This window comes from Arachis hypogaea, chromosome 8, assembly GCF_003086295.3.
Source record: "Arachis hypogaea cultivar Tifrunner chromosome 8, arahy.Tifrunner.gnm2.J5K5, whole genome shotgun sequence".
NCBI classification, from domain to species: Eukaryota; Viridiplantae; Streptophyta; class Magnoliopsida; order Fabales; family Fabaceae; genus Arachis; species Arachis hypogaea.
In genome coordinates this window covers 33,860,427-33,885,046 of record NC_092043.1, presented here as the reverse complement: position 1 = coordinate 33,885,046, position 24,620 = coordinate 33,860,427, and the positions used below count along the sequence as shown (strand labels likewise).

The following is a 24,620-nucleotide window of genomic DNA, read 5'->3' as shown; positions in this document are numbered from 1 at the left end:
ATACTAGAGGTAGAGGCAGAGGATCCAAAATGCAGTGTACTTATTGTGGCAGAATGGGGCACATTATGGATACCTGCTACAAGAAACATGGCCTGCCTCCGCACCTAAAACAGAAGCAACAAACAAACATAAATTTCACAGCTGCTGAAGAGAAAAGTGGTGAAATCAGTGGCAGCAACCACTCTGTTAGTCAATTGGAAGAGAGTGAAACCACAAGTGTTGAATTAACTACAAGTCAAAGACAAGTTTTGATGACACTTCTCAAAGGACAAGGAGCTCATCAGAATTCTCACAATGCACAGCAGGATCAGAACCCATCCGAACTTGTTTCAGGTCAAGGTAAAATCCATGTATTACAATTTAATGCAATAATTTTATCACTAGTTAGACCAAAATCTCCTATTTGGGTCATTGACACTGGAGCTACAGATCATGTCTCTTTCGATCTGACTGATTTTTTTACCTATCAGAAAGTAAAACCATTGATTGTTAAATTACCTGATGGCAGCTCAACAACAAGTAGCATTGTTGGCTCCGTCATGTTCTCTAACAATCTGATTTTAACTAATGTGCTCTTCATTTCAACATTTGATTTCAAATTGATTTTGGTGCCAAAACTAACCAAATTTTCAAAATGCAAATTGCTTATTGATGATGAATACTATGAAATCCAGGATCGAGCTACATTGAGGACGATTGGTGTAGCTAAATGTGCAGATGGATTATATACAATGAGCAGTCCTGTAAGGCATTCTAGCAATTTAGATTCTACAGCATTACCATCACATACCTTGAATACATTAGCTCATAATAAGCATTCAAATGCATCGCCCATTGCTGATGAGCAACTGTGGCACCTTAGATTAGGTCATTTACCTTTGAATAAAATTGTAATGATGCAGAAAGATTTTTCATACATTTGTTGCAAAAATAATTCAAACTCTATTAGTCCCTGTGATGCATGCCATATGGCGAAACAAAAGAAATTGCCATTTTCACATAGCTTCAGTGAATCAGAAAATTGTTTTGATCTTATACACATGGACATTTGGGGACCGCTCTCAGTCCCTTCAAGTTCAGGTCACAAATACTTCTTAACTGTTGCTGATGACAAAAGTCGATACACCTGGACTTATTTTATGAAATTGAAATCTGAAGCATCAACCATTTTACAAAATTTTGTGCAATTTGCCAAAGTTCAGTTCAATGCACAAATCAAGTGCATCCAAACTGATAATGGACCTGAATTTTTGCTCAGGGAATACTTTGCCAAGAGCGGAATTATTCACCAAATTACTTGTGTCGAAACCCCACAATAGAATGGAATTGTTGAGCGCAAGCATCAACACATTCTGGGTGTAGCTAGAGCTTTACTGTTTCATTCAAAACTACCAAATTTTTTTTGGCAATTCGCCATAGCTCATGTTGTCCACCTAATCAATCGGGTTTCAAGTAGTTTGTTGAACAATTGTAGCCCCTTTCAAATCGTTTTTCAACGCTTACCTTATCTCACTAATCTGAAAACATTTAGCTGCTTAGCCTTTGCTAGCACCCTCACACAGGGCAGAACCAAACTAGATTCCCGATCTAGAAAATGTGTTTTTCTGGGATTCAAAGATGGCACCAAGGGTTACCTTCTATTCGACATTCACACAAGAGATACATTCATTTCTCGGAATGTAATTTTCTATGAAAATCACTTTCCTTATCTTGTACATGCCACCTCTCCTGATTTTCACATTCCCGCTGAGTCGTCTGCTGCCACTCACGCCATAAATCATGATCATCTATCTTTTGCTGACGCAAATCCTTTCGATTACACTACTTTTACTTCCATTCATCCTAGGCATTCCATTGATATGTGTTCTAATGCTCCCATCATGGCAGCTCAGCATCCCATTAATCATTCATCTGCATCTCCTTCGGTTGAGAATTCCTCAAGCACATCTCAACTCACACAACATGTCATTGATTCTCGCATTCATTTAGATAATTCTGCATCTATTTCCATTCTTGCATCTACATCTAGCAGGCCCTTTAGAGTTAGGAAACCCCCATCATACCTCAAGGACTATCATTGTATGTTAGCCGGAACAGGTTTAGTTCCTCCCTCTACTCAAAGTATCCAATTTCTAACTACTTATCATATAATAAGCTCGATTACAATTACAAATCCTTTTGTTTGGCCACTTCTTCCAATCCCGATCCTCGCACTTATGAGGAGGCTGCTGCCCATTCTTGCTGGAGCGAGGCAATTCAAAGTGAGTTGGAGGTTTTGAAGTTAAACAATACTTGGAGAATTAGCAAACTTCCAGTCGGCAAGAGAGCCATCGGTTGTAAATGGGTCTTTCGAACTAAGTTTCATGCTGATGAGACCATAGAAAGAAGAAAGGCCAGGTTGGTCGCAAAGCGGTTCACCCAAATTGAATGGGTTGACTTCATTGACACCTTCAGTCCGGTAGTTCGCATGACCACTCTCAGGCTTGTCCTTGCTGTTGCAGCAGCCAGACATTGGCATCTCAAGCAACTTGATGTCAACACAGCCTTTTTGCATGGTGACTTGAATGAAAAAGTTTACATGAAGCTTCCTCCGGGCCTACAAGATCAACCAGGGATGGTTTGTCGATTGCAAAAATCCCTCTATGGATTACGTCAAGAAAGTCGCCAATGGAACTTGAAGCTCACTACCACGCTCATCGATTCAGGTTATAAGCAGTCCACCTCAGATCATTCACTTTTTACTCGCATTTCTACCTCTGGCATCACAGTCATTTTGGTTTATGTTGATGATCTGGTTCTCACTGGTGATGACATCTCGAAAATTGGCCGCATCAAGGGTATTCTTCATGATAAATTCAAGATCAAAGACATTGGTGACTTGAAATATTTTTTGGGTATGGAAATCGCTAGCTCGAAGTCAGGTATTCATCTCTGCCAGCACAAATATGCTTTAGACATCCTTGAAGACTTTGGTTATTTAGACTGCAAACCAGCAAGCACTCCCATGGACTATTCCACCAAATTATCCTCTGAGAGTGGGACTCTTCTTTCTGATTTTGCCAATTACCGACAATTGATTGGTCGTTGGATGTATTTAGCTAACACCCGCCCTGATATTTCTTATGTCATGGGCCGTCTGAGTCAGTTTGTTGATTGTCCCACAACAGCTCATCTCGAAGCAGCCTTTAGGGTCTTGAGATATCTCAAAGGCTGTCCCACCCTTGGTCTCTTTTTTTCTTGTGACTCAGATTTTAAGGTTTCTGGATTTTCCGACTCCGACTGGGCAGCTTGCATCGACACTCGACGCTCTGTTACAGGATACTGCTTCTACCTGGGTAATGCTCTCATTAGTTGGAAAAGCAAGAAACAAACCATTGTCTCTCGTTCGTCTTCTGAAGCCGAATATCGCGCTTTGGCCAATGCCACTTGTGAAGCACAGTGGCTCTCCTTCATCTTCCAGGATCTTGGCATGCCTCTGGCATCACCTATTACTGTCTTCTGTGATAACCAATCTGCCATCCACATCGCTGCAAATCCGATCTTCCATGAACGCACTAAGCACATTGAAGCCGACTGTCATATCACTCGCGAAAAACTTAAAGCTGGGTTGATCCATTTACTGCCAGTGTCATCCTCCGACCAGCTAGCTGATTTTCTGACCAAACCATTAGCGCCAGGGCCCTTCTCTGCAAATCTGTCCAAGCTAGAATTGCTCGATCTTCACACCCCTAGCTTGCGGGGAGGGGGTGTGACTTGATTCACTCATTCAGCATACATTCAAGATTAGTTAGAAACTTAATGATTTAATTGGTTAGTATGTACATGCATTAGTTGGTAACTAAAGTAATTAGTTAGTTAGCTCTTAGACATTTTTGACAAGTTGATTAAGTTAGTTGAGGGAATTGTTAATTGGCTGGACATGTATATATATTCACACAATGTAACTAACTGCAGTGGTTCCTTTTTTTTCTGCTTATTAATTTTCCCCAATTTCACATTCAAGAACCCTCTTTCCATTCTCTCTCTCTTTCTCTCAATTCTTCGCTCCTCCTCTCTCTTTCTTTCTGAGTCTTCAACTTCTCATCTCCATTCATGCCTTCTCTCTGGAACTCACTCAACAGAAAATAATTAAAACTATAAGATAATAAAAATTTTCTTTTCTATAAACAATGAACCGATCAAGTTATCCATAATAATAATAATAATAATAATAATAATAATAATAATAATAATAATAATAATAATAATGTCTTTATTGTAACTCACCTCCAAAAATTAGTTTGAGAGATTAGAAATGCTTCACATAATTACACTCATAAATTTAATAAAACTATAAAAATTAATAAAATAATTAAATCTTTAAGATAATAGAAATTTTCTTTTCTATAAACAATGAACCGATCAAATTATCAATAATAATAATAATAATAATAATAATAATAATAATAATAATAATAATGTCTTTATTGTAACTCACCTCCAAAAACTAGTTTGAGAGATTAGAAATGCTTCACATAATTACACTCATAAATTTTTTTATAGATTTTATTTTAAAAAGGTGCGAGATTTGTAATATTATATTTTTATAATTTAATTTTGATTCATAATTAGTGTAAATTAATTTTATATATATTTAATTATGTAATAATTAAGTTAGTAAATATAATTATTTTTTATATTAGCTGTTTAATTAATTATTTAAAAAAACTTATATTAAATAAATGTATACAATATTTTACAATATTAATGTCTTAAAATTAAACATATATTATTATATAACATAAATTACAAAGTATAACACATTTAGTCTTCTATACGAGAATTTTACGGTCATTCCACTATTTAGAGTTTCTTATTTATTTTTTGAATAGCTGCGATTGGCTAGACACCACAGAGGATTTTAGATAATGTGGTGCTATACATTAGAAGATTACTAATCAAAATAGTTAAATAAAAATTAATTAATTTAAGAGTTAAATTTTAATACACTGATAGTGTAAAATATTTTATACCGTCGTATAATTATATCTATTTTTTAGATGATTATTCATACAATCAATGTAAAAGATAATTATTTTTATTGATTTAAAGTTACGTAATTAAATGTACGTATAAAATTATATCAAAATTAAATTTTTAATTTAATATATAAAATATACATGTATATAATATATTTATGAAAAAACAATACATTTAACAAAAAAAAAAACATGTGGTAACTTCGATGCCTAATTGTCTATATAGGGATGTCAACGGGGTAGAGCGAGGGCGAGGGCGAGGGCGAGGGATGCCTCCTTGCTCCCGTCCCCGCCTCCAGAATTGATCCCCATCCCGTCCTGATCCTCGCCATAGGAGGATAATCGTTCCCATCTCCATTTCTTGTGTTTTCCATGTTCTTCGTAGGACTCATTTCCCATCTCCATATGTTGAACATTTATATGAAAATTATAGTGAAAAATTAAAAAAAAAAACAAACTACAAAATATTATTACAAACATATCTTATCTAAGATTATAAGTCCACAAATACAACATAACAAATCATAGTCCATAAGGGGATAAACACTGAGCAGGAAGAGTGGCCGGTAGCGACTGGCAAGAGGGTATGCTGCTATGCGTGGACACAACTATGAGAGATTGGGAATTTTGAACTTTTCTAAAGAGTTGAGGCTTCAAAACGGCGCTAAGTGGAATAATAGGAGAGAATGAAAAATTTTAATCCCCATCCTATCTCCACGGAAAAAATTCTTTGCCTTCGAATCCCCATTTGCTAAACTTAGAACTTAAAACCCATCGGTCTAGTTCAGAGCGGTTTTTCTTTAGTTTGACCAACAAACCAGATTTGACCGGTTTGCATAAATGGTCCATAACCATAACAACATAGCAAATTAGCATCGATCGAACTTTACCGAATTTAATAACAGTAATATTTTAATTATTTTATTTATCTTAAATTTTAGATCTTATTAAATCATAAATTTTAAATTTTAAATTATTAATTTAAAATCTAAAATTAATTCATAGACTAATTAAAAATTAATTTTTTATTTTTTTTATATTGTATTTGACCTCATTTTTTTTATTTTTTATTTCAGGGCGTAATATTTGACCTCACTTTGTCGCTTTTATTTTTGTCTTGTTTGTATTTTTGGTTGGACTTCAATCTTGTAAGCTCTTTCCATCCATAATGAATGGCAAAAGGCCCAACTGCCCAAGTCATATCCCAAATAGAGGGAGCAAAAAGGGTAGTAAGTGGTACAAATCTTTTTTTAGAAAACAAGCCTTCTGCTTTAGAAAATTTATTGACCCAAAAGCAATAGCCTTCCTTAACTAAACCAACCCAGAGTAAATAAAAAATAAAAAAAAAATCTCTAGCATTTCCACAACTAAAACACCCTAAAACCGTATAATTTTTCATTAATTAAAAATGTAGGATTAGTTTGAACTTGATATGAATTAGTTGTAAAATGCGACTGTGGCTACAAATATGCCTCATGCCGATAAAAGAAATACTATCATTCCTCTGTTATATATGATTCACGTGTATATTTTTGTAATTTGTTTGTCGACTTATTTTAATTTATTTCTTAATATCAAGATTTATAAATAAAATATAATTATAAATATTTTATTATTTTGTTTATAAAATACTAGCTCTAGAAACGACCGCGCTTTTTAGTTTATTTTATTTTATTTAATAATATTTTGATAATTATTAATGACTAGGAGAGGAGGATTGAATCTTAACTTTCTTTTTTAGTGACTTTTTAACTTAACTTTACCAAGAGAACTTGAGAGAATATTTTTGTTTTATCTCCTATCTAATTAAGAGACACTTTTCTTTTTGTCTCTTAAGTAATTAAGTTATAAAAACATAAATAGAGTAGAGAATAGAGAATTGCACACAGATGTATCTTGATTCAGCTACTTAGTGCAATGTAGTTTACATCCAGTTTCTATCACAACTGTGACAGAATTTCACTATCGTTCAATGGATTACATTCACCAATTCTTTTTAGGATCTACCAATCCTATCTGATACAAATCCAGATTCTAATCCAATTTGAATTTGACTAGAATTCAACCTACATTTCAACAGTCAAGTACTAACCTAACTTGTAAGGAAATTCTCTCAAGATCATGATACAAAATAGAAATACATATAAAATTTTTTTGAGATAATTATATGGCTTTTTCTCTAAGTTTAACTTACTGCCTTTTTGGGGTTTTTCTTACAAACCTCACCATGTTTGCCTTTTTTCAATGAGACTTAGACAGACTAAACTGAGAAAAAGAAATACAACAAGAAAACCATAAAGGAGAAGAACTTAGAACAACTCAGGTAGCTATGAGAACCGAACTTAGTGTTCTGTTTTTCTCTCTTACCTTCAACCCTTTGCCGTTCACCTTTATTATAGAAGAGTGAATCTTCCAAAGTTGAAGCAATTTCAACCTCTTTGCTATCTTCTTCTCCAGTATCAGACTTTGCAGCGACGTCATCAGAACAGAGAGAGAAGGTCAAATTTTTGACATGAAACTTACATTCTCTTTCATCCTTTTTCTTTAAGTTCCTTTGATTTTGACTATGAATCTTTTCTTTGACTCCAAGTTTAATTTGTGGTCGTTGATGAATTTTTGAACATGTTTGACTTTACTCTTTTTGCGGTTGCTTGATTTGTACTTGAGGCTCAGCAAACTTTTTCACTGTCCCTTGATGTAGCACGAACGAAAAAAAAATAACTTTTGAAATGCTCTAACTGAATGCAATCCTCCCTTTTGATGTAGCTTTAAAACTTGTTTGAACTTGATAATACACTTTTTGTTCTTCACTAAAACCTAACTTTAATTCTTTCTATTTTCTTCTTTTTTGTTTCTAAGTTTTAATGTGAAAAGGTAGAAAAGGAAGAGAGAGAAGAGAGTGTGTGTTTGGTGAAATTGAAAAAGAATTCAAATGAATTAAATATTTTGTTTACCTTATTGGTAACTCAGTGACTTGTATGGATTTGATTTGAGATCACCGAATGAATTTGGGAGGGATTTAGGCTCATTTCTTTATTTCCTTTAATTTTAATTTTTGGTGAAAAATGTGTTTGAGACTTTTGTTTATGGATGTTCAATGTTTAGGTTATATTGTGTGCCTATGTGGGACGGATCAGTTTTGGGCTAAATTTTATGCTTCTTTGGTTATTAGCTTTGATCAAGTTATTTTTTTGCACACTTAATAAAACAAATCACATAAACAATAGTCTAATAATATTTGTTCATCATTTTGATTAAGATTTAGTTTTCCAAACTCAACCTTTTTAAAAGAATTTGTTAAGTTTGATTTTTGGTTAGTAACGAGGTTGGAAAGAAGACACTACAACAATTTTGATCTATGGCAACATATATTCGAAACAATACTTAAAAAATGTTGTCTAAAATAATAAAAAGCAACTCTTAATATTTGTCGCAAAAAAATAAGATTATTGCAACTCTTTTAAATCAACATGTTATAAATGTTATTTTTTAGTTAATTAAAAAACATAACAAAAATGTTGCTTTAATAAATTAAATAGACAACATTTATTATATTCATATATTACATTTTATAAAAGTTGTTTTAAAATTTTTAATAAACATCAACTTATAAATGTTGTCTAAAATAAATTAATATTTTTTTTAAAATTATAAGCTTCTCTCCAGATATTTTAACAAAATATTTTTTTCACTTTAACTAAAAAGAAGAAAAACAAAACCCCTTTTGCTCCACGGGCCTTCAATTCATCATCTTCTTCTCCTTTTACTGAAAGAAAGACTGAGACAAAACCCCAACCCTAACAAGCACAAAATCATCTTCATCTTCCTCTCTTCGAATGGCAATAGAGGAGACATTGACGTGTGCCCTTCTTTGCTAATTCATCCTCATCTTCATCTTCTTCAGACATTGACGTGCTACTAAATCATCTTCTTCTTCGTCTTCTTCTCTTCGAGGATGGCAATGGAGGTCTTGACACGCGTTTGAGCTTTGATTCTCTCTGCTTGTAGTTTGAGATTCAATCTTCTCTGCTCGCAATCGAGATTCAATCCAATTTGTTCGCGTTTGATCTTCGATTGTCTCTGCTAGCAGTTCGAGCTTCCATCATTTCTGCTCGCTTGTTCATCACCGGGTACCTATGATTCTGCATATTCCTTTTTCTTTTTCATTTTGAATCCTAATTTTAATAATGTTGATGTTGCTATTATAGGGTTTTTGGTAATAATGTTGCTGTTTCGAGCTTGCCGTTCATATTTGTGTATATTTGTGTATTTTGTAACCAGATCTATAAAGTCTTTAGGTTTTGCTTGCCGTTCATCTATGATCTCTTCCAATTTGCCAGCGTTCTTCTGCTAGGGTTCATCACCGCTGATCATTGTTTTACAGGTACTCATGATTTTATCTCTGTTTTTCTTTTCTATTTTTGTGTTTTGAATCCTAATTTTTGGTTATATGAAATTTGTTGTTGTATGTGTGCATTAGTGTTGAAGCAACTCTACTGTCACTGTGTGCGTTTAATGGTTGCATGTGTATTTTAAATCTTCTGGTTGAACTTAAACTTGTTTTTACATACATAGCTTTGTGCAGTACCATTTTATTTTGGTTTTTTATTATTGTGGGAGTTCTTGTTTCTGGACCCAAGGAAATGAGGCAGGAGGTAGCGGCTGTTTGCTCATTTAATTTCGCTGAAAATCTGCACTTTGAGTCCTTTAGCTTTTAACTGGTGATTTTACTTGTATTGCTAGAAAATGTAAAATGCTTAGCTATTAGCCAGAGTTGATCTTAGTTAGCTTATTTTGAGTTAGGATTTTGTTATTTTTTGATAGTGTAAATTGATTATGTAACAAATGTTAGATCCTAGTTCCTAGCTACCACTAATGACAATGCGTCTAAATTCTAATAGTCTCCTTTGCTTCTAGAAAATAAAATCTGTCATAAGGAACACAATAAAAAAAAGAAGATAAAAAGGTTTTTTAGTTCCATATCTTTTTTTAGAATATTAACATACAAACAGTTTAATATTTTATAAATCTAAATCATTTCATAAATGGTTACATCAAACTCAAATTTATATAACACCAGATGCAGATTGACTTGGACTAAATTTGTGCATTGCTAAGGCTTCCACAGCTTTTAAGCACTGATATTTCAAGTTTCCAGACCCAGAAAAATGAGATCACTTCAGTTCTTGGCCAAACTCATATTTGTATACTTCATCTTCTTTAAAAACTGAATAAAATTGGAAAAGAAGAAGTGAAAATATTATTAGCTTTCAAAGTTATCTTTCCGACAAATTTAAATATAGGATTGATGCAATGCTGTTTCAATTCAAGCAGTGTTCTGTTAATACAAGATTATTAACAAACACTAAAAAGTGTGTGTGTGTGAAAACAGGAAAGTGAGTAGAAGCTGCTTGTGTCTATCAGCATAAGGCTTTGCTTTGTTGACTTGTGTGAAAAAGACAAAAAGGTGAATTGGTTATTACTGAAAATGATAATCGATATAGTATTTTACTGTTTTCATGTGTGTTTTTGAGTAAATGAATGTGTTAATCAATAACTATATGAGACTGATTATAATTTGTAGTTAGCGTTAAGGAAAATAAAACATTCTATGCAGATACTTCAATTTTTTGCACTTTGGTTATATTATTTATGAAATTTGTTATAAACATGAATCATATTTGATTATAATAACTTGTAAAGTTTGATTATAGATTTGAGTACCCCCTCTCTTTTAATTAGAAATTTAATTTATTACAAAATCTAAAACTACTACATAATATATTTACAAAATCTAAAAATAACCCCTGTTAAAAGCAAGAATGGAACTTAAATTTAGGATGTGTCTAAAGTATGAAAACTGATTGTTTAGATTGCTAAAATTTGGCATAATATATATATTAGCTGGAAATTAAAAGATGCATGGTTATGTCATATATAAACGCAGTATCCTGTTCTTTTTCTTTATGATTAACTGCTAATATTAATAGTGCTTTTGTTTATATAAAACCTGCACTCTCTTGTGTATATAAAAGCTGCACTAAGTGCAGAATCAGATTGATTCTATGCAAGTCACAATTCATTTTTACTCATACTCTTTCTCATCTCCTCTGGTCTCTCTTTCTTAATCAGATTGATTCCTTCACTCATACTTGAGTATACGCAGCTGAACACTAAGTGCAAATTATTGCGGCATGACCTCGTAAGTCTATCTTATACTTATTTGCTTTTATATGTTTATGTTATTCTTTTGCACTTTTTTATGTAATAAAATACTGATTGTTTTATTTCTCATCTATTTTTTATGATCTGAAAATTTTCAATTTTGTATGACTTAGCTGTAGTTTTGTGAAAATATATAGCTGCTGTTTTACACTGCAGTTTTGTCTTTGTTTTTAGTGTTCTTGAATTGTCATTTACAATTTTTGTTTTGTACTTTTTCGTAGTCAAAGTTCATTCTTCCAAAAGAGGGGAAAGGGTGGGTGATGACTGGTGTTCGAGAAGCTTGGAAAGGTTACAAAACAAGAATCAAGGGAAAGCATTTTGAGAGATATAACAACATTGAAGATATGCTGAAAAATCGCCCTTTAGATATTCCAGAAGTTCAATTTCAAAAGTTAATTGCATATTGGAGTATTCCTTCTGTTAAGGTGAGTTGTAGAATAAATAATTCTGTTTCTTTGTCTTTTTTTATGCTTTTGGTTTATTACATATAACTCCCTTTAATTTTTTTGGGTATAGGCTCTATCTCGTTTAAATTCTGAAAATCGTAAAAAGCAACAACATCAACATCGAATGGGACCTATAAGTTTTGCAAGAGTGCGTAATGAAATGGTAATAATTTTGATTTTTTATAAGTTTTTTCTTGTTGTATAATGACCATCTTAAAACTAGATAAATATTATTTTTGGCCATTTTTAATACTCTTTTTCCTTACTTGTAGCGTGAAATGAATGAGAACAAAGAAGACCCATCACAGGTTGATGTGTTTGTTGCAACTCGAACTGGACGAAAAGGAAAAGAGCTTGATTCAGGAACACAAGCTGTTATTGTAAGTCATAATAAGTTGAAGTAGAACTGCCTTAATTTACAAATTGATCTAAAACAAAATTGCCTTAATTTACAGTATTATTTTAAGTCAGATTGTCCTGTATAAAACTTAAAAAGTATTGTTATAGTATGTAATATGTATATATCTTGATTTTAGAGCCTTCAAAGTCAATTTTCCCTGGAGGAGGATTCTTCTTGAAAGCTAATATAATTTATAAATAACTAATTAAGTAGATTTAAAACATACATGATCATGTTTTGTGGGGTCCATAATTAAAATATACATGTGAATTGCTTATGCTTTAATTTATTTAGATATAGCAGGCGAGAAGTCAAAGATACAAATGTGTAGGCATTAATTTAAGACAGCTTGCTTTTTTAGGTTTGAAATTAATCAAATCATCCTTTAATTTCTGTCATCTATTTATATTTAATGGGTAGCTGATATGGACATGACTGGTAAACAGAGCTCTCAGCCATCAACTTGAATAAAATGTGTGTTTCTAAAATACATATTATTAAGTGAATACAATTTTTGTGAAAAGGACATAAAATCTAAGTTTTAACTTTTAATATGTTCATTATATCATTATTAAAAGTATTAAAAGTTCTCCAATGAAGTTCTCATCTCAGAAACTTTCATTAATGCTGCATCCCTACTCTTATTTGCTTCCATTAACTCCCTCTTGAATGTCTCAATTGAAACTATTCACATGTCCTTAAGAACTTGAGAAACTTTCTCAGATTCAGTTCTGTTTGGGGAACTCATAATCACATTCTTGCTATGCTTCTTCTTGAACCGAGGAAATAGCCATGACATAACACCTTTACTTTTAGGCTGTTTTGGAAAGAAGCATGAGAATCAGTGAGTGGAACAAGCTAAAATTGTTATGTTTTTTTTAATAGGATAAACTTAAGAGCCACCAAGAAGCTGGAGACACTTCCGAGAAAGCATTTACTGCAGTATTTGGCAAAGAACAACCAGGAAGAGTTCGATGTTATGGGAGGACAATCACAAAAACATCTCTGCAAAAAGAACGGGAGATTGCTAAAATTAAGCAACAACATGCAGAGACTATAAGTTCAATGAAAACTGAACTTCATGAGACAAAAGATAGAGTCCAAAGTTTGGAGGATCTTGTGAAGCTTCTCTTGCAATAGAGTTCTCTTGGCACAAATATTGATGAAGCACTATCTTTATTACGAGCCAAGGAATCAACACATGATATAAATAGTAAGCAATGTTCGAATGGCAACGATCGTCCTTCCTCATCAACTCGTGATCCAAAGTGATGACCAGGTATAACAAAAAAATTTGCAGTAATTTTTGTGATTTATCATTTATTGAGAATGGACTATCAACATTTTTGGCCTTTGCTTTCTCTGTCTTCTGCCATCTTACTTCATGGTGGCTTCTGCAATACACTCTTGCTATTTTTAATCAATCATCTTTTTTTCTTTTTCCTTTTTAATTACTTATTTTTGTAGCGTTGTGCTATTGTGAGGAAGAAAATTTTTTCCTCATTGCTGAAATAATGTGGCTATGTTGGAGAGTGATGCATGTTGTCACTGCAACAGACTCTAGTAACTGTTGTTTCATTCGCAGGAATGACAGAAATTATCAAGGAAGTTGTTTCATTTCTTTATCTTTTCATTTTCCCCCTTCAAGTTTATGTTTCAGTCATTTTTATCTTTTCATTGCATTTCTCTTTCTCAGTTTACTCAGGTACTTCATCAAATACATACCATGCATCATTTTCCATTATTGCACCTTTTATGTTTCAATTTTTTTTAAATGCAACTTTAACTAAACCCCAATTCATTTAAATGCAGCAGTTATTGGACTCAGTGGAGGCAAGAGGATTTTGAGTTCAGCATACCACACACTATCAGATTGTTCCAACAAAGTCAAGCATAGATATAAAATATGCAAATAGATTGACATTATTTTGATAAATATTAATTACTATTTTGTTATGACAATTATTGTTAGACAAGAATTTTATTATTTTGTTGAGAATTATTGATGAACATGTATTAGAAATACTAATTGAACTTTTTAATATCTATTTTAATTAGAATTTTATTTTTAGTTATTTTGTCTCTTTTATAATTATTTTTTATTGTGTACAAATTTATTTATTAATTAAAATAATTACACATGTATGAACAAAAAATTTTATTGTAAATTTTATTTTTTATATTTTTATTACAAAAATAATTTTTATTTTTATCAAAAAGGCAACCCTTTTATTAGTTGCATATTTTGAATATTAGACAACACTTGTATAGGTTGCATATCCAAAAGAAAAGGCAATATTTTAAAGGGTTGCATATTCAAAACTAATAGGCAACACTTCAAAGGATTGCAAATTCTAACTTATAAGCAACACATAAAAGAGTTGCATTTTATTGAAAATAGACAACACTTCAAAGGATTGCAAATTTCAACTTATAAGCAACACATAAAAGAGTTACATTTTATTGCAAATAGGCAACACTTTTTAGTAGTGACCAAAATATGAGAGAAGAGACAACACTGCAAAAGTGTTGTCTCAAACACACCTTTGAAGTGTTGTTGTTTTTCAACCAAAAGCAACACTTACCAAGTGTTGCTCTCAAAAGCGTTGCTTTTGAAACAAAAAAGTGTTGCCTTGATCTAAGGCAACGGCTGCATATGCAACGCCGACAAAAAACGTTGCCTTAGGTCCAAAAGTGTTGCCATTGATCAAAAGCAACTTTTTGTCGGCCTTTAGGCAACACTTTTTAAATGTTGCCTCAATTTGAAAATGTTGTAGTGAGAAATGGAAAATAGTGCATAGCAGTTTAATATCAATATATAGTTGATAATTTAATTTAATATCTAAAATAATTAAAAAAATTATAGACGTATAGAGTAAATGATCAAATTCATCCCCAAAAATTTATTTGTTCTCTAAATTGGTTCTTGAATAATTTTTATAATTAAATTCGTCCTTCAAAAATTTTAAGTTGATCATATTAATTCTTTCGTCACTTTCATTGCTCATGCTCATGGCATCAATATCTGTTGATATGGTATATTAATTAACATGCTATATCTACGTACTAATATGATAAGTTTATGAAATTAGATTAAATCAATATCAAATGGAAGGGTTTCAATGCCTCAAAGTCTCCCTCAATCTAAAGCCCTCTCAAATTGGGATTAATTTTATTTAATTACATAAACTTATCATGCATGTTAGTCGCTAATTAGGATGACTGGGTGTGTATTATGATTAGTTTGGTGTCATTTAATGTGTCATATTAATAAATATTGATACCGTTAGCAATAAAAATAATGGAATAACTAATTTAACTAACTTAAAATATTTAAAAAACAAATTTAATTCAAAAAAATTCGAAGACAAATTTAAAAATGAATAATCTTTTAAAAACAAATTCAACCATTTAATTGAAAACTATAGAACAACACGAGTGTGTAGGACTCTTATCACTAGCAATTGAGCGAGCAAATAGAAAGTATTCGAAAACACTAAAAAAATATTTGGGAGATAATAGAAATTTAATCTAAAGTAGTCAAAAGTTATTTTATTTTATATTAATTTTTTTATTTTGTATTTTTAATTGTTGCTAAAATAATTAAATAATTTTATATGTAATAAATCTATAATTATAAAGATTACATGCATAAAATTTCAAATGTTAAATTAGATAAGTAATTCTAGACTATTATTTCTCTAGTATACTGAAAAAAAAAACATTTGAGTTATGCTAATGAGTTACTTCTTTCACCATGTTAAGAATATATAGTTTAATTTTTGAGAGAGTTATGCTAATGCGAAATAACCTAAGCATTTTTTTAATTATTTTAATTAAAAAATTAATGTATTTAAACCATAAAAAAATGTAAAAAAAAAAAAACATATTTTAAGAAGAATGGAGTATAATAATTATGATTAAGAATTTAGAAATTGGAAAAACTACCATTTGTAACCATGAATTTTGCGAACGCTAACAAAAGTACCCATCAAACAAGAAAATTAACGTTGTACCCATGAAAGATGGGTTCCATGTGACAATAGTACCCAAACCGTGATTTTTTGTTGACTTTTTAATAAAATTTCTAAATTACCCCTTCTATCTTCTTCCCCAAATTCCAAATTTCACAACCCTCATCCTTCGTCTTCCTCCTCTACTGCTGCCAGCCACCAGACATGAAGACGTTTCCTCCCTCCGACACCTTTTACTGGTACAAGAATGAAGACGTTTCCTCGTACCGAAGTGGCTTGGAGCTGTGGAACCATCATCATCATCATCACCAACCGGAACACGACCTCATACCTCAAGCAAGGCCTCTCTTCCACCAAGATCTTTACAGCTTCGCGGCTGCTCTAGGAGTGGGTCCAACCACCGTGTCCAACGATCAGTCACCCTCGAGATCGGCCTTCCTGGTGACGGCGTCAGCCGTGGGGAGCGGAGAAGCAAGTGGAGCAGGTGGGATTAGCTGATAGGACTGTGGGAACCAGGCGAAGAAGGATTACCCTCACATGCGGTGCAGGACATGCTGCAAGAGCTGTGGCTTCGATTGCCAAACCCATGTGAAGAGCACTTGGGTTCCCGCTTCCAAGCGCCGCGAGAGGCAGCAACAACTCACCTCTATCCAACAACAGCTTCTTGCTGCTGATGTTCCCAAGCACCAAAGAGATCATGCCTGGTGGTTGGCAGTAGCAGAGGAGGAAGACGAATGATGAGGGTTGTGAAATTTGAAATTTGGGAAAGAAGATAGAAGTGGGAATTTTATTAAAAAGTCAACGAAAAATCACGATTTGGGTACTATTGTCACACGGAACCCATCTTTCATAGGTACAACTTTAGTTTTCTTGTTTAATGGGTACTTTTGTCAACGTTCGCAAAATTTATGGGTACAAATGGTACTTTTTCCTTTAGAAATTTGTAGAACTTCATCATCAAGTATATATGAGTTGGACTTATTGATGATCTCCTTATCTTATATATATATATCTTAATCCTCAGATTCAATTGCAAAATTAGGATCATCAAAAACTAATAATACACCACTTTAGCTTATTACTAATTAACTACCACAGCAAAATCTGACATAAGTCACATAACCAACGAAGTACACTATGATGATTTGAAAAATTAACTAAAGAAGCATGGCTATATATATATATATATATATATATATATATAGTTTTCTCCTCACACAACTACCTCAACAGCAGCATAGTGCATGCTAGGAATATTTTCTAATAAATCAAAGGTAAGCATTGAAGCCTTAGGTTTTTGATGCCGTAGTGTTGGTGTTATGGAACTATTAATAATATTGTTGCTCTTATTGCCAAGCCACTTAGCTTGCATGTACTTGTGTTTCCTCCAAGGCCCTAGATGCATTTTCTTCTCCTTCATGCATTTCTTAGCAGCAGAGCACATAATCTTAATTAACACCCCTAGTCTCTCAGATTTTCCGATGAATACTTCTGGTAATCGGCTAATTAATCTGTTGTATTCTTCATTAGCTCTTGCCATTTCAAATTCCACTCGAAAATTCAATTCAATTACCACTTTTATTTCTGCTCCTTTAGGATTTGATATATCCGTTACTTCTAGATAAGTATGCTCACCTAAAATATTATGAAAAAAAAATAAAATAACAAAGCAATTACTTGAAATTTTTAACTTTATTTTGCTAAGACTTAATGAAGTTATTATCGGCTATAAGTGTCAGTTAATTAGTCTCTAAAAAATAATCGTTCTTTAAATTTGTTTATGAAAAAATTTATCAATTAAATTAATCTTTCAGAAATTATAAATAAATTAATTACTATTGTCCTTCTATTACTCCATTAATAAGTTTTGTTAACAATTAATGAGTTAAAACATTAACTAATAACATACATAATATATACTTGATATGTTTAACTAGACGCTCAACACATATGTTTAAAAAAGGATACTCTCATAAAAGTGCAGAAAATGTCTTTTTTAAAGATATTTTTTAATAATTAAAATTTAACACATATAATTATTTAAATTATGTTATTTTTGTCAAAATTAGATCAGACAAATTAATTTGACAAAAAAATAGTGAATTAAATTTTGAATCTATCTAAATTAATATTATTTTTTATAAAAAATAACTACAATACCCATATTATATAAGATGACTAAAATATTCTTATTATATATATTAACTTTCAGAATCCTAAATTCTAACCTTTTTCTTTTCTATCGTTTTAGGATTAGAATTTAAAATTTTTTAAATTAATATATATATATATAATAGAGATATTTTAGTTGTGTTTTATAATAGAAATATTGTAGTAATTTTTTATAAAAAAATATTAATTTATACTAATTCAAAACTTAATTTATTAATTTTTTTGTTAAACTGATTTGTTCGGTCTAATTTTAATAAAAATAATACAATTTAGTTGATTATATGTGTTAAATTTTAATTTTTAAAAAATATCTTTAAAAAAAATGTTTTTGACATTTTTATCTAAGTGATTTTCTTAAAAAAATCTATTAATTTAGTCCCTAAATTATATTTGTTATGTCCAAATAAAGTTATTAAATACCATACATGATTTTAATTAGTCACCAAAAAAATACATGATCTTAATTGACATTCTAGATTATCATAATTATTGACAAAATTGTTAATAGAGTAATAGAAAAACAAATATGATTAATCTGTAATGTTTAAAAGGCTAATTAATTAATAAAATTTTTAAACACTATAAATACAAAAGCTTATATGTTCATGGATATGTATTATATACCTGATGGGATTTCTGATGAACTAGTCCATTTGGATTTGCAAATGGCACAATTGTAGCCAAGGTTCACCAGGCGGTTGCATATTTCTCTCCGCAAGCAATTCCGGCAGCTCTTCACCGGTTCAGCTAGCCGCCGGCAACGGCACTGTATATCCGACACATTTAACTCTCTTAGAGCCTCCTTCGTAGCTTGTCTTACTCTTGTCTCAATTGAGCTTGTCCTACGTATAGTTGCCTGTTTGTAGAAATATATTAAATTTTCGGTGATCCATTAATATCAAAATTTTAATTAAAATAACCTAATGAGAAATGTTAGACGCATTAAAATTTATTATTTTCGGTCCAACTCAATTTTTTAAATTTAATTTCTTTAGTTCAGTAATTTAACAACATATTTTATTTCATATTTTTAAATATTGATGATTAATTAATGGTCAAAATGAATAAATTCTCGTGATTTTCTAGTATTCTTCTAACTTAATTAATTATATCACATAATAAACAAATCTCTGTTGAAATAATAAAAAAAAAAGTTTATTTTCTATATTGATTGTTTACCTGAAGAAGCTTGTCTTGTTCCTCCCAATAAGCCTTATTCATTTCTACAGAACAAAAATTCTCGCATCCCTCTTTTTCCTCCTCTTCTTCATCATCGTAATCTTCTAGAAAGTTATTAAACTGATCTGAATTTTCTATTGGAACCTGAACATCCTCCCAAAACCCGAAAACCGGGTCGGCAAAAGTCACATGCTTGTCACCGAATTCGTCAACTTTATCGGAGCTCCGGCCAGCGACCAGAAGCAGGTGGAATTCTCCGTCCAAGGTTGCCCCAATTCCCATTATGTGAACATTTGTGTTTGGATAGAGAGTGTGTGTGTTTGTGTGTGATGGTGAAGTGAGAAACCTGGTACTTGAATTTATACAAGTGCATTTATGTGGGACCCAACATGTCCGAGGTGGACGTACGAGCCGCCGCGATTGAGCCTCTATCGTTTTGAGACTATCCTGAATAAATATTTTTTGCATATAGTAATTTGTTGATTAGTTATAAATTTTTGAATGAATTTAAATTTATAATAAATTAGTTTTTAATTTATTAAACTAAAAAATACTGTAAAAATAAAAATAATAATAACTAGGTTCCATGTCAGCATGCGATATAGTTTATTACAATGAGGATATATATGCTCTATTTTAATTTTATTACATAATATGAATTGACACCTCCATCGATGAAATGTTTAGTAAGACTGTAAGACCAAGCATTATTTTATTACCGTGTTAACCTACAGGAGAGTGCACTTTTATTTATAATATATGTATAAAGTAATGAATAAAGTGAATACCAGAGTGGAGGTTTATCGCATAGTTAGCTTTATTATTTGAGTTGGTAGCGATAGGGACCATAGGATGTTGATTTCCGCTTATTGTATATATTCTTTTCTATATCTTATTATTGACAGTTTCAAACTGAAATTTGAAAGAAAATTAAAATACAATAGATGATGATTATTAATGATCATAATTTGATCACGTAATATATATAAGAACATGAATTTTAATATACCAAAAAAAATAAATTTTAATATAATACTCAATGATTTATCACATAAACTTTGACCTCCTCTCAAATTAGTATAATGTTTAAAAATAATAATATTAATTTCTATGAAGAAATATAAATTTAAAATTTGAGAATGAAAAAAAAATTGTTTAAAAATATATTCTCTTTGTAATTTCACAAGCTCACACCAAATTAAATTTGATTAATATTATCATGTATGTATAAAAAATTAATTATTAAATTAATTATTTATTTATAATATATTTAAAATATAAAATATATATTAAAAATAAATTATATATATTTATACACAAATAAATAATAATTAAATACTTTGAAATCTAATAGTAGATCTCAATAATCAGTAATACTAATAGTAATAGAGAAAGTTTAAGGATTAATATTTTTGTTAAAATTTGACCAACACTTAACCATCAAAAAGAAAATAATTAATTCTACATTATTAAATATCATCTCACACCATTAAAAATATTAATAATAGCTAATTAATAGTTAAATATCACAAATTTTACGAAAATATTTAATAACTATAAAGAAAATCAGCCAAAAACAATTATAATTTATCTTATTTAATATTCATTAATGATTATTATAATTAATAAATATTAAATGAGATAAATTCTAACTATTTTTTTTTGTCTCCTTATTATTATCCATTATTGACCCTAACACTCCTCATAGTAATAAACTATTACATGCTGTTTAAGCAAAATAAAAAAATAAAACAAAATCCAGGTGTACTTGACGATGATTCATAGATGGATTGGGGAGGGCTTATCCAAAATAATGTCAAATGGGAGGGATACTTTTTAATCACTTTTGATTTGGAATTAGAAAAGTGTGGGACCGGCTCAACTAGTTTTGGTTGTTATACGCATATTCCATATCAATATGCTACTAGCTGTGCTTCTCCAATATATTTATATATATGGCGAAAGTGCCCCTCAATAATTTTATTCCTCCTGTTGCTGAGATAACCTTATTAACATTTAAAAGGGTGGCACTAGTTTCGGCATCTCAGCCCCATGGTTTGCAAATTCCTGGTTTTGTGTTTTTTTTTTTCTTTTTTTTAACGGATCATTATGTCATTATTTTATTTTTTTAGGTAGTTGAAGGATTCGGAAAAGCTAATACATCCCGAGTTTGAAACTGCTAGTTTAATTAAGTTATCCAATCTATTAATGAATTAAGAAGACCAAGTCATCTGTTAAATATATTATTACTTTCTTTTTACCATTATATTCACAAGAATTTGTATCATCAAAGGCTTTAACTTGATTTTTGTGATGGGCTGATTAATCGAATATATTAAAAAAAAAAGACCATAGAGTTAGAGAGAATGCCATCACAATAAAAGAGGCAGATTGTAAGTTGTTTAAGATGTCAGATAATAATGGATACAATATAAATTTATTAAAAAATATTGGAGAAAAATTTATTCGAAATTTATTGCTGTAGTGATGGATTTTTTTTGGACAGTAAAACTACTTTAATGTTACATAAGTGACTTTGGCTTCGAAATTTCTTAGGTTTAAAAAGATCAAAGACGGAGATCAGTATGGTTGGATGTATATATAATGTAATACCTAAATTTTTAATACTTTATGATCGTATTAAAAATTCGAATGCTTTTCATTACTTTTACATTTTTTAATTTTATACTATATTTATTTAATATTGAACCTTTGTGAATACGATCTAAAATTTTTAATTAAAAAAATGTAAATTTTTTATTTTAAATTACTTAATCACAAAATTTATATATTCACATAATTTTATATACATAAATTTAGTCAAAGAATCTCAATTATAAATCCTACCCCTCTAAAAACTAAAAACAATAAACAATGAAAGGAAAATAAATTTTAACAACTCAACTTGTGAATATAATATGTTATGCTCCTATAATTTCGCACTAAACTTACGCACCTGTAGCTGAAAATGATGGAAATAGGGGGTAAGAATTGGGGAGTTCTTAGTAGGGTCGAGATTAGAAGTTAAGTTCGTTTTATTATACTCTCAGTCAATAACAACAGTCAACAAAGTATAATCGAATTCAACAATTACAGAACATAAAATCCAATCACAAGCACACACAATCATAGAAAACACAATGACAAACAAATATGTACAAACAAGTATGATGCATGTCTAGTCCTATACAGGCCATGAGCTCATGTGTCGGTTTGTTGTCCGATTCCCGACACTGGTCCTGAGATAAGCGTTTCGTACCGCCATCCTTATCTCAGCCAACGTCCCCTCCATGAGCGTTAAGCATCACCGTCCTCATGGGGGAACATTCCTTTCGGTCTTCAGTGAGCGTTACGCATCGCCGTCCTTACTAGACACTTGGTACTAAGGCCCAAACAGCACTCAATTTCTTTTCAATCTTTACTCTCTACTCTACTGCGATAGAGATTCCTTTAATTAATACCTTCTTTTCTATCGTATTCTCTGCTCTCATGTGGCAGAAGTTCTTTAGTTTCTTTTATTCTCTATTATTTATTGAATTATATTTCCACTTAACTTAGCAACCTTTGTCTGAGTTTGGCTTCCAATGCTATAACCTTTGTAAGCAACATCTGTCTTACAGGCGCGACTCTTTTGAGTCGATGTATGCAAATATAACCTCTGTAAACAACATCAGTCTTACAGGTGAGACTCTCTCTAGCCAATGTATATATTGATAACCTCTGTAAGCAACTTCTGTCTTACAAGTGCGACCATCCCCTAGAGTGGCCGATATATCTCTGGAAAACAAATCTCGGTGGACTCACCACCATATCTCTGCTTATATCATTTTCTTTTCGTTTTTCTTTATTTTTTTCTATGCTCTGCCCTCCTTTAGCAGGGATTCTTAGTTCTTTTAGTTTTTATTCTCCACTCTCCTGTGATAAGGTTTCTTTAATATTCTTCTTTCTTTTTCTTTTTCTTTCTTCTTCTTTTCTTTCCTATCCTTCCATAAATAATTTATCTTCGCATTATTTTCTCACATTTTCCTAAGTGTCTTATGAAAAAGAATTATAAAGTACTTTAATTAAGTCTGTATTTTCTAAAATTTTTAAGATAACTCTGTTTGCTCTTCTCTAACTTATAATAATATTAATAATATCTCTACTAATTAATATTCGTAATAAAATATTAACAATAATATAAATAGAATAATTTAAATGGTAAAAAAGTAATATATATATATATATATATATATATATATATATATATATATTCTTAAAACTTAGTTTATAAAACCTTATTTTTAAACTTTTATTAATTACTTTCTAAATCACGAACTTTTTAATATTATATTTTTAATCTTAATATTTTATAAAATTATATTTGAAACCTCACTTATTTTCATATTTATAAAAATAACCCTAAACTTTTATAAAATACCCATTTTTACTCTTATACTTTATTTATTACCCAAAATACCCAAAAATTTATATAATTATAAATTGTACCTCAATTTTTATATACAAATACAATGTTACCTTTCAAAAATAAAGTTTAGGTATTAATCTTCCTCTTATTCCAAAACCAAAACCCTTACCCTTTTTCTCTTAAAATATTACTTGTGCTTTAATCTGACCTCGAATTTTTCAATTATCGATTCTTCGTAACTTTTAATCTTTTCTCTTAGCCATTAAACCTCACCAAATTTATCTCAAAATACTATACCACAACAATCCCAAATTTACCAAAACATTCCAGGTGACTGTTCATACATAGCCGACCCAAAATCTCAAGCAAACAACAATAATTCAATAATAATTCAACATAAATTTATTCAAACTCAAACGATAATTAATCAATACAATATTTACTTATCAAATTTAAATTTAATTATTATAAAGTTACCAAACCCTATTTCTGTAAGAAATCAAAATACTCGAAATTTGGAGAAGTTTTTTGACTAAGCTGCCGTAAAAAAAATGTCAGAAATCGTCTGTAACTCATAAAATTCTAATTGGCCGAACTCAAAAAAAGAAAAATTACGTCACCGTCAATTTTTATCGAACAAAAATAATATTAATATGTAAAAATAAAAAATACAAACATTTTTATCAGATTATATTTTTTATTGAAATTACGATTTACAAAAAATCGAAACCAAAAGCTCAACGGTTCCATGGTTTCCGTTCTCCTCTCTCTCCCGGTATTTCTCTCTTTCTTTTTATT

At 30.8% G+C, this 24,620-nt stretch overlaps 2 protein-coding genes across 4 annotated transcripts; one reads left to right on the top strand and one right to left on the bottom strand.

Annotated features, from left to right (window-relative positions):
• Positions 1–8,800: 8,800 nt before the first annotated feature.
• Positions 8,801–14,164, top strand: LOC112707131 (uncharacterized). Of its 3 annotated transcripts, none has more exons than XM_072201157.1 (9): positions 8,801–9,148; positions 9,300–9,402; positions 10,411–10,485; positions 11,151–11,220; positions 11,465–11,668; positions 11,760–11,852; positions 11,962–12,069; positions 12,975–13,368; positions 13,902–14,164. In XM_072201157.1, exons 5-8 carry the CDS (start codon positions 11,504–11,506, stop codon positions 13,227–13,229), a joined length of 621 nt encoding a protein of 206 aa, XP_072057258.1. In that variant the 5' UTR covers positions 8,801–9,148; positions 9,300–9,402; positions 10,411–10,485; positions 11,151–11,220; positions 11,465–11,503; the 3' UTR covers positions 13,230–13,368; positions 13,902–14,164. The 3 variants fall into 3 exon arrangements, with proteins under 3 accessions (XP_072057258.1, XP_072057257.1, XP_029144310.1); XM_072201156.1 differs by having other exon boundaries at positions 13,557–14,164; XM_029288477.2 differs by lacking the exon at positions 10,411–10,485 and having other exon boundaries at positions 13,557–14,164.
• Positions 14,165–17,072: 2,908 nt separating this feature from the next.
• Positions 17,073–19,765, bottom strand: LOC112707130 (uncharacterized). Its single transcript, XM_025758719.3, has 3 exons — positions 19,415–19,765; positions 18,860–19,091; positions 17,073–17,698 (listed from the first exon to the last, which is right to left on the bottom strand). The coding sequence occupies exons 1-3, from the start codon at positions 19,694–19,696 to the stop codon at positions 17,277–17,279; spliced, it is 936 nt and encodes a 311-aa protein (XP_025614504.1). The 5' UTR covers positions 19,697–19,765; the 3' UTR covers positions 17,073–17,276.
• Between the last annotated feature and the right edge of the window lie 4,855 nt (positions 19,766–24,620).

What these genes read in the sequence shown, in the direction of transcription:
- LOC112707130 (XM_025758719.3), bottom strand. Translation starts at nt 19,696, where the DNA reads ATGGGAATTGGGGCAACCTTGGACGGAGAATTCCACCTGCTTCTGGTC. An exon ending in AACAAGACAAGCTTCTTCAG is followed by an intron (nt 19,092 to 19,414) that starts GTAAACAATCAA and finishes TTCTACAAACAG; the next exon opens with GCAACTATACGTAGGACAAG. An exon ending in TTCATCAGAAATCCCATCAG is followed by an intron (nt 17,699 to 18,859) that starts GTATATAATACA and finishes ATAATATTTTAG; the next exon opens with GTGAGCATACTTATCTAGAA.
- LOC112707131 (XM_029288477.2), top strand. Translation starts at nt 11,504, where the DNA reads ATGACTGGTGTTCGAGAAGCTTGGAAAGGTTACAAAACAAGAATCAAG. An exon ending in GGAGTATTCCTTCTGTTAAG is followed by an intron (nt 11,669 to 11,759) that starts GTGAGTTGTAGA and finishes TTTTGGGTATAG; the next exon opens with GCTCTATCTCGTTTAAATTC. An exon ending in CAGGAACACAAGCTGTTATT is followed by an intron (nt 12,070 to 12,974) that starts GTAAGTCATAAT and finishes TTTTTTTAATAG; the next exon opens with GATAAACTTAAGAGCCACCA.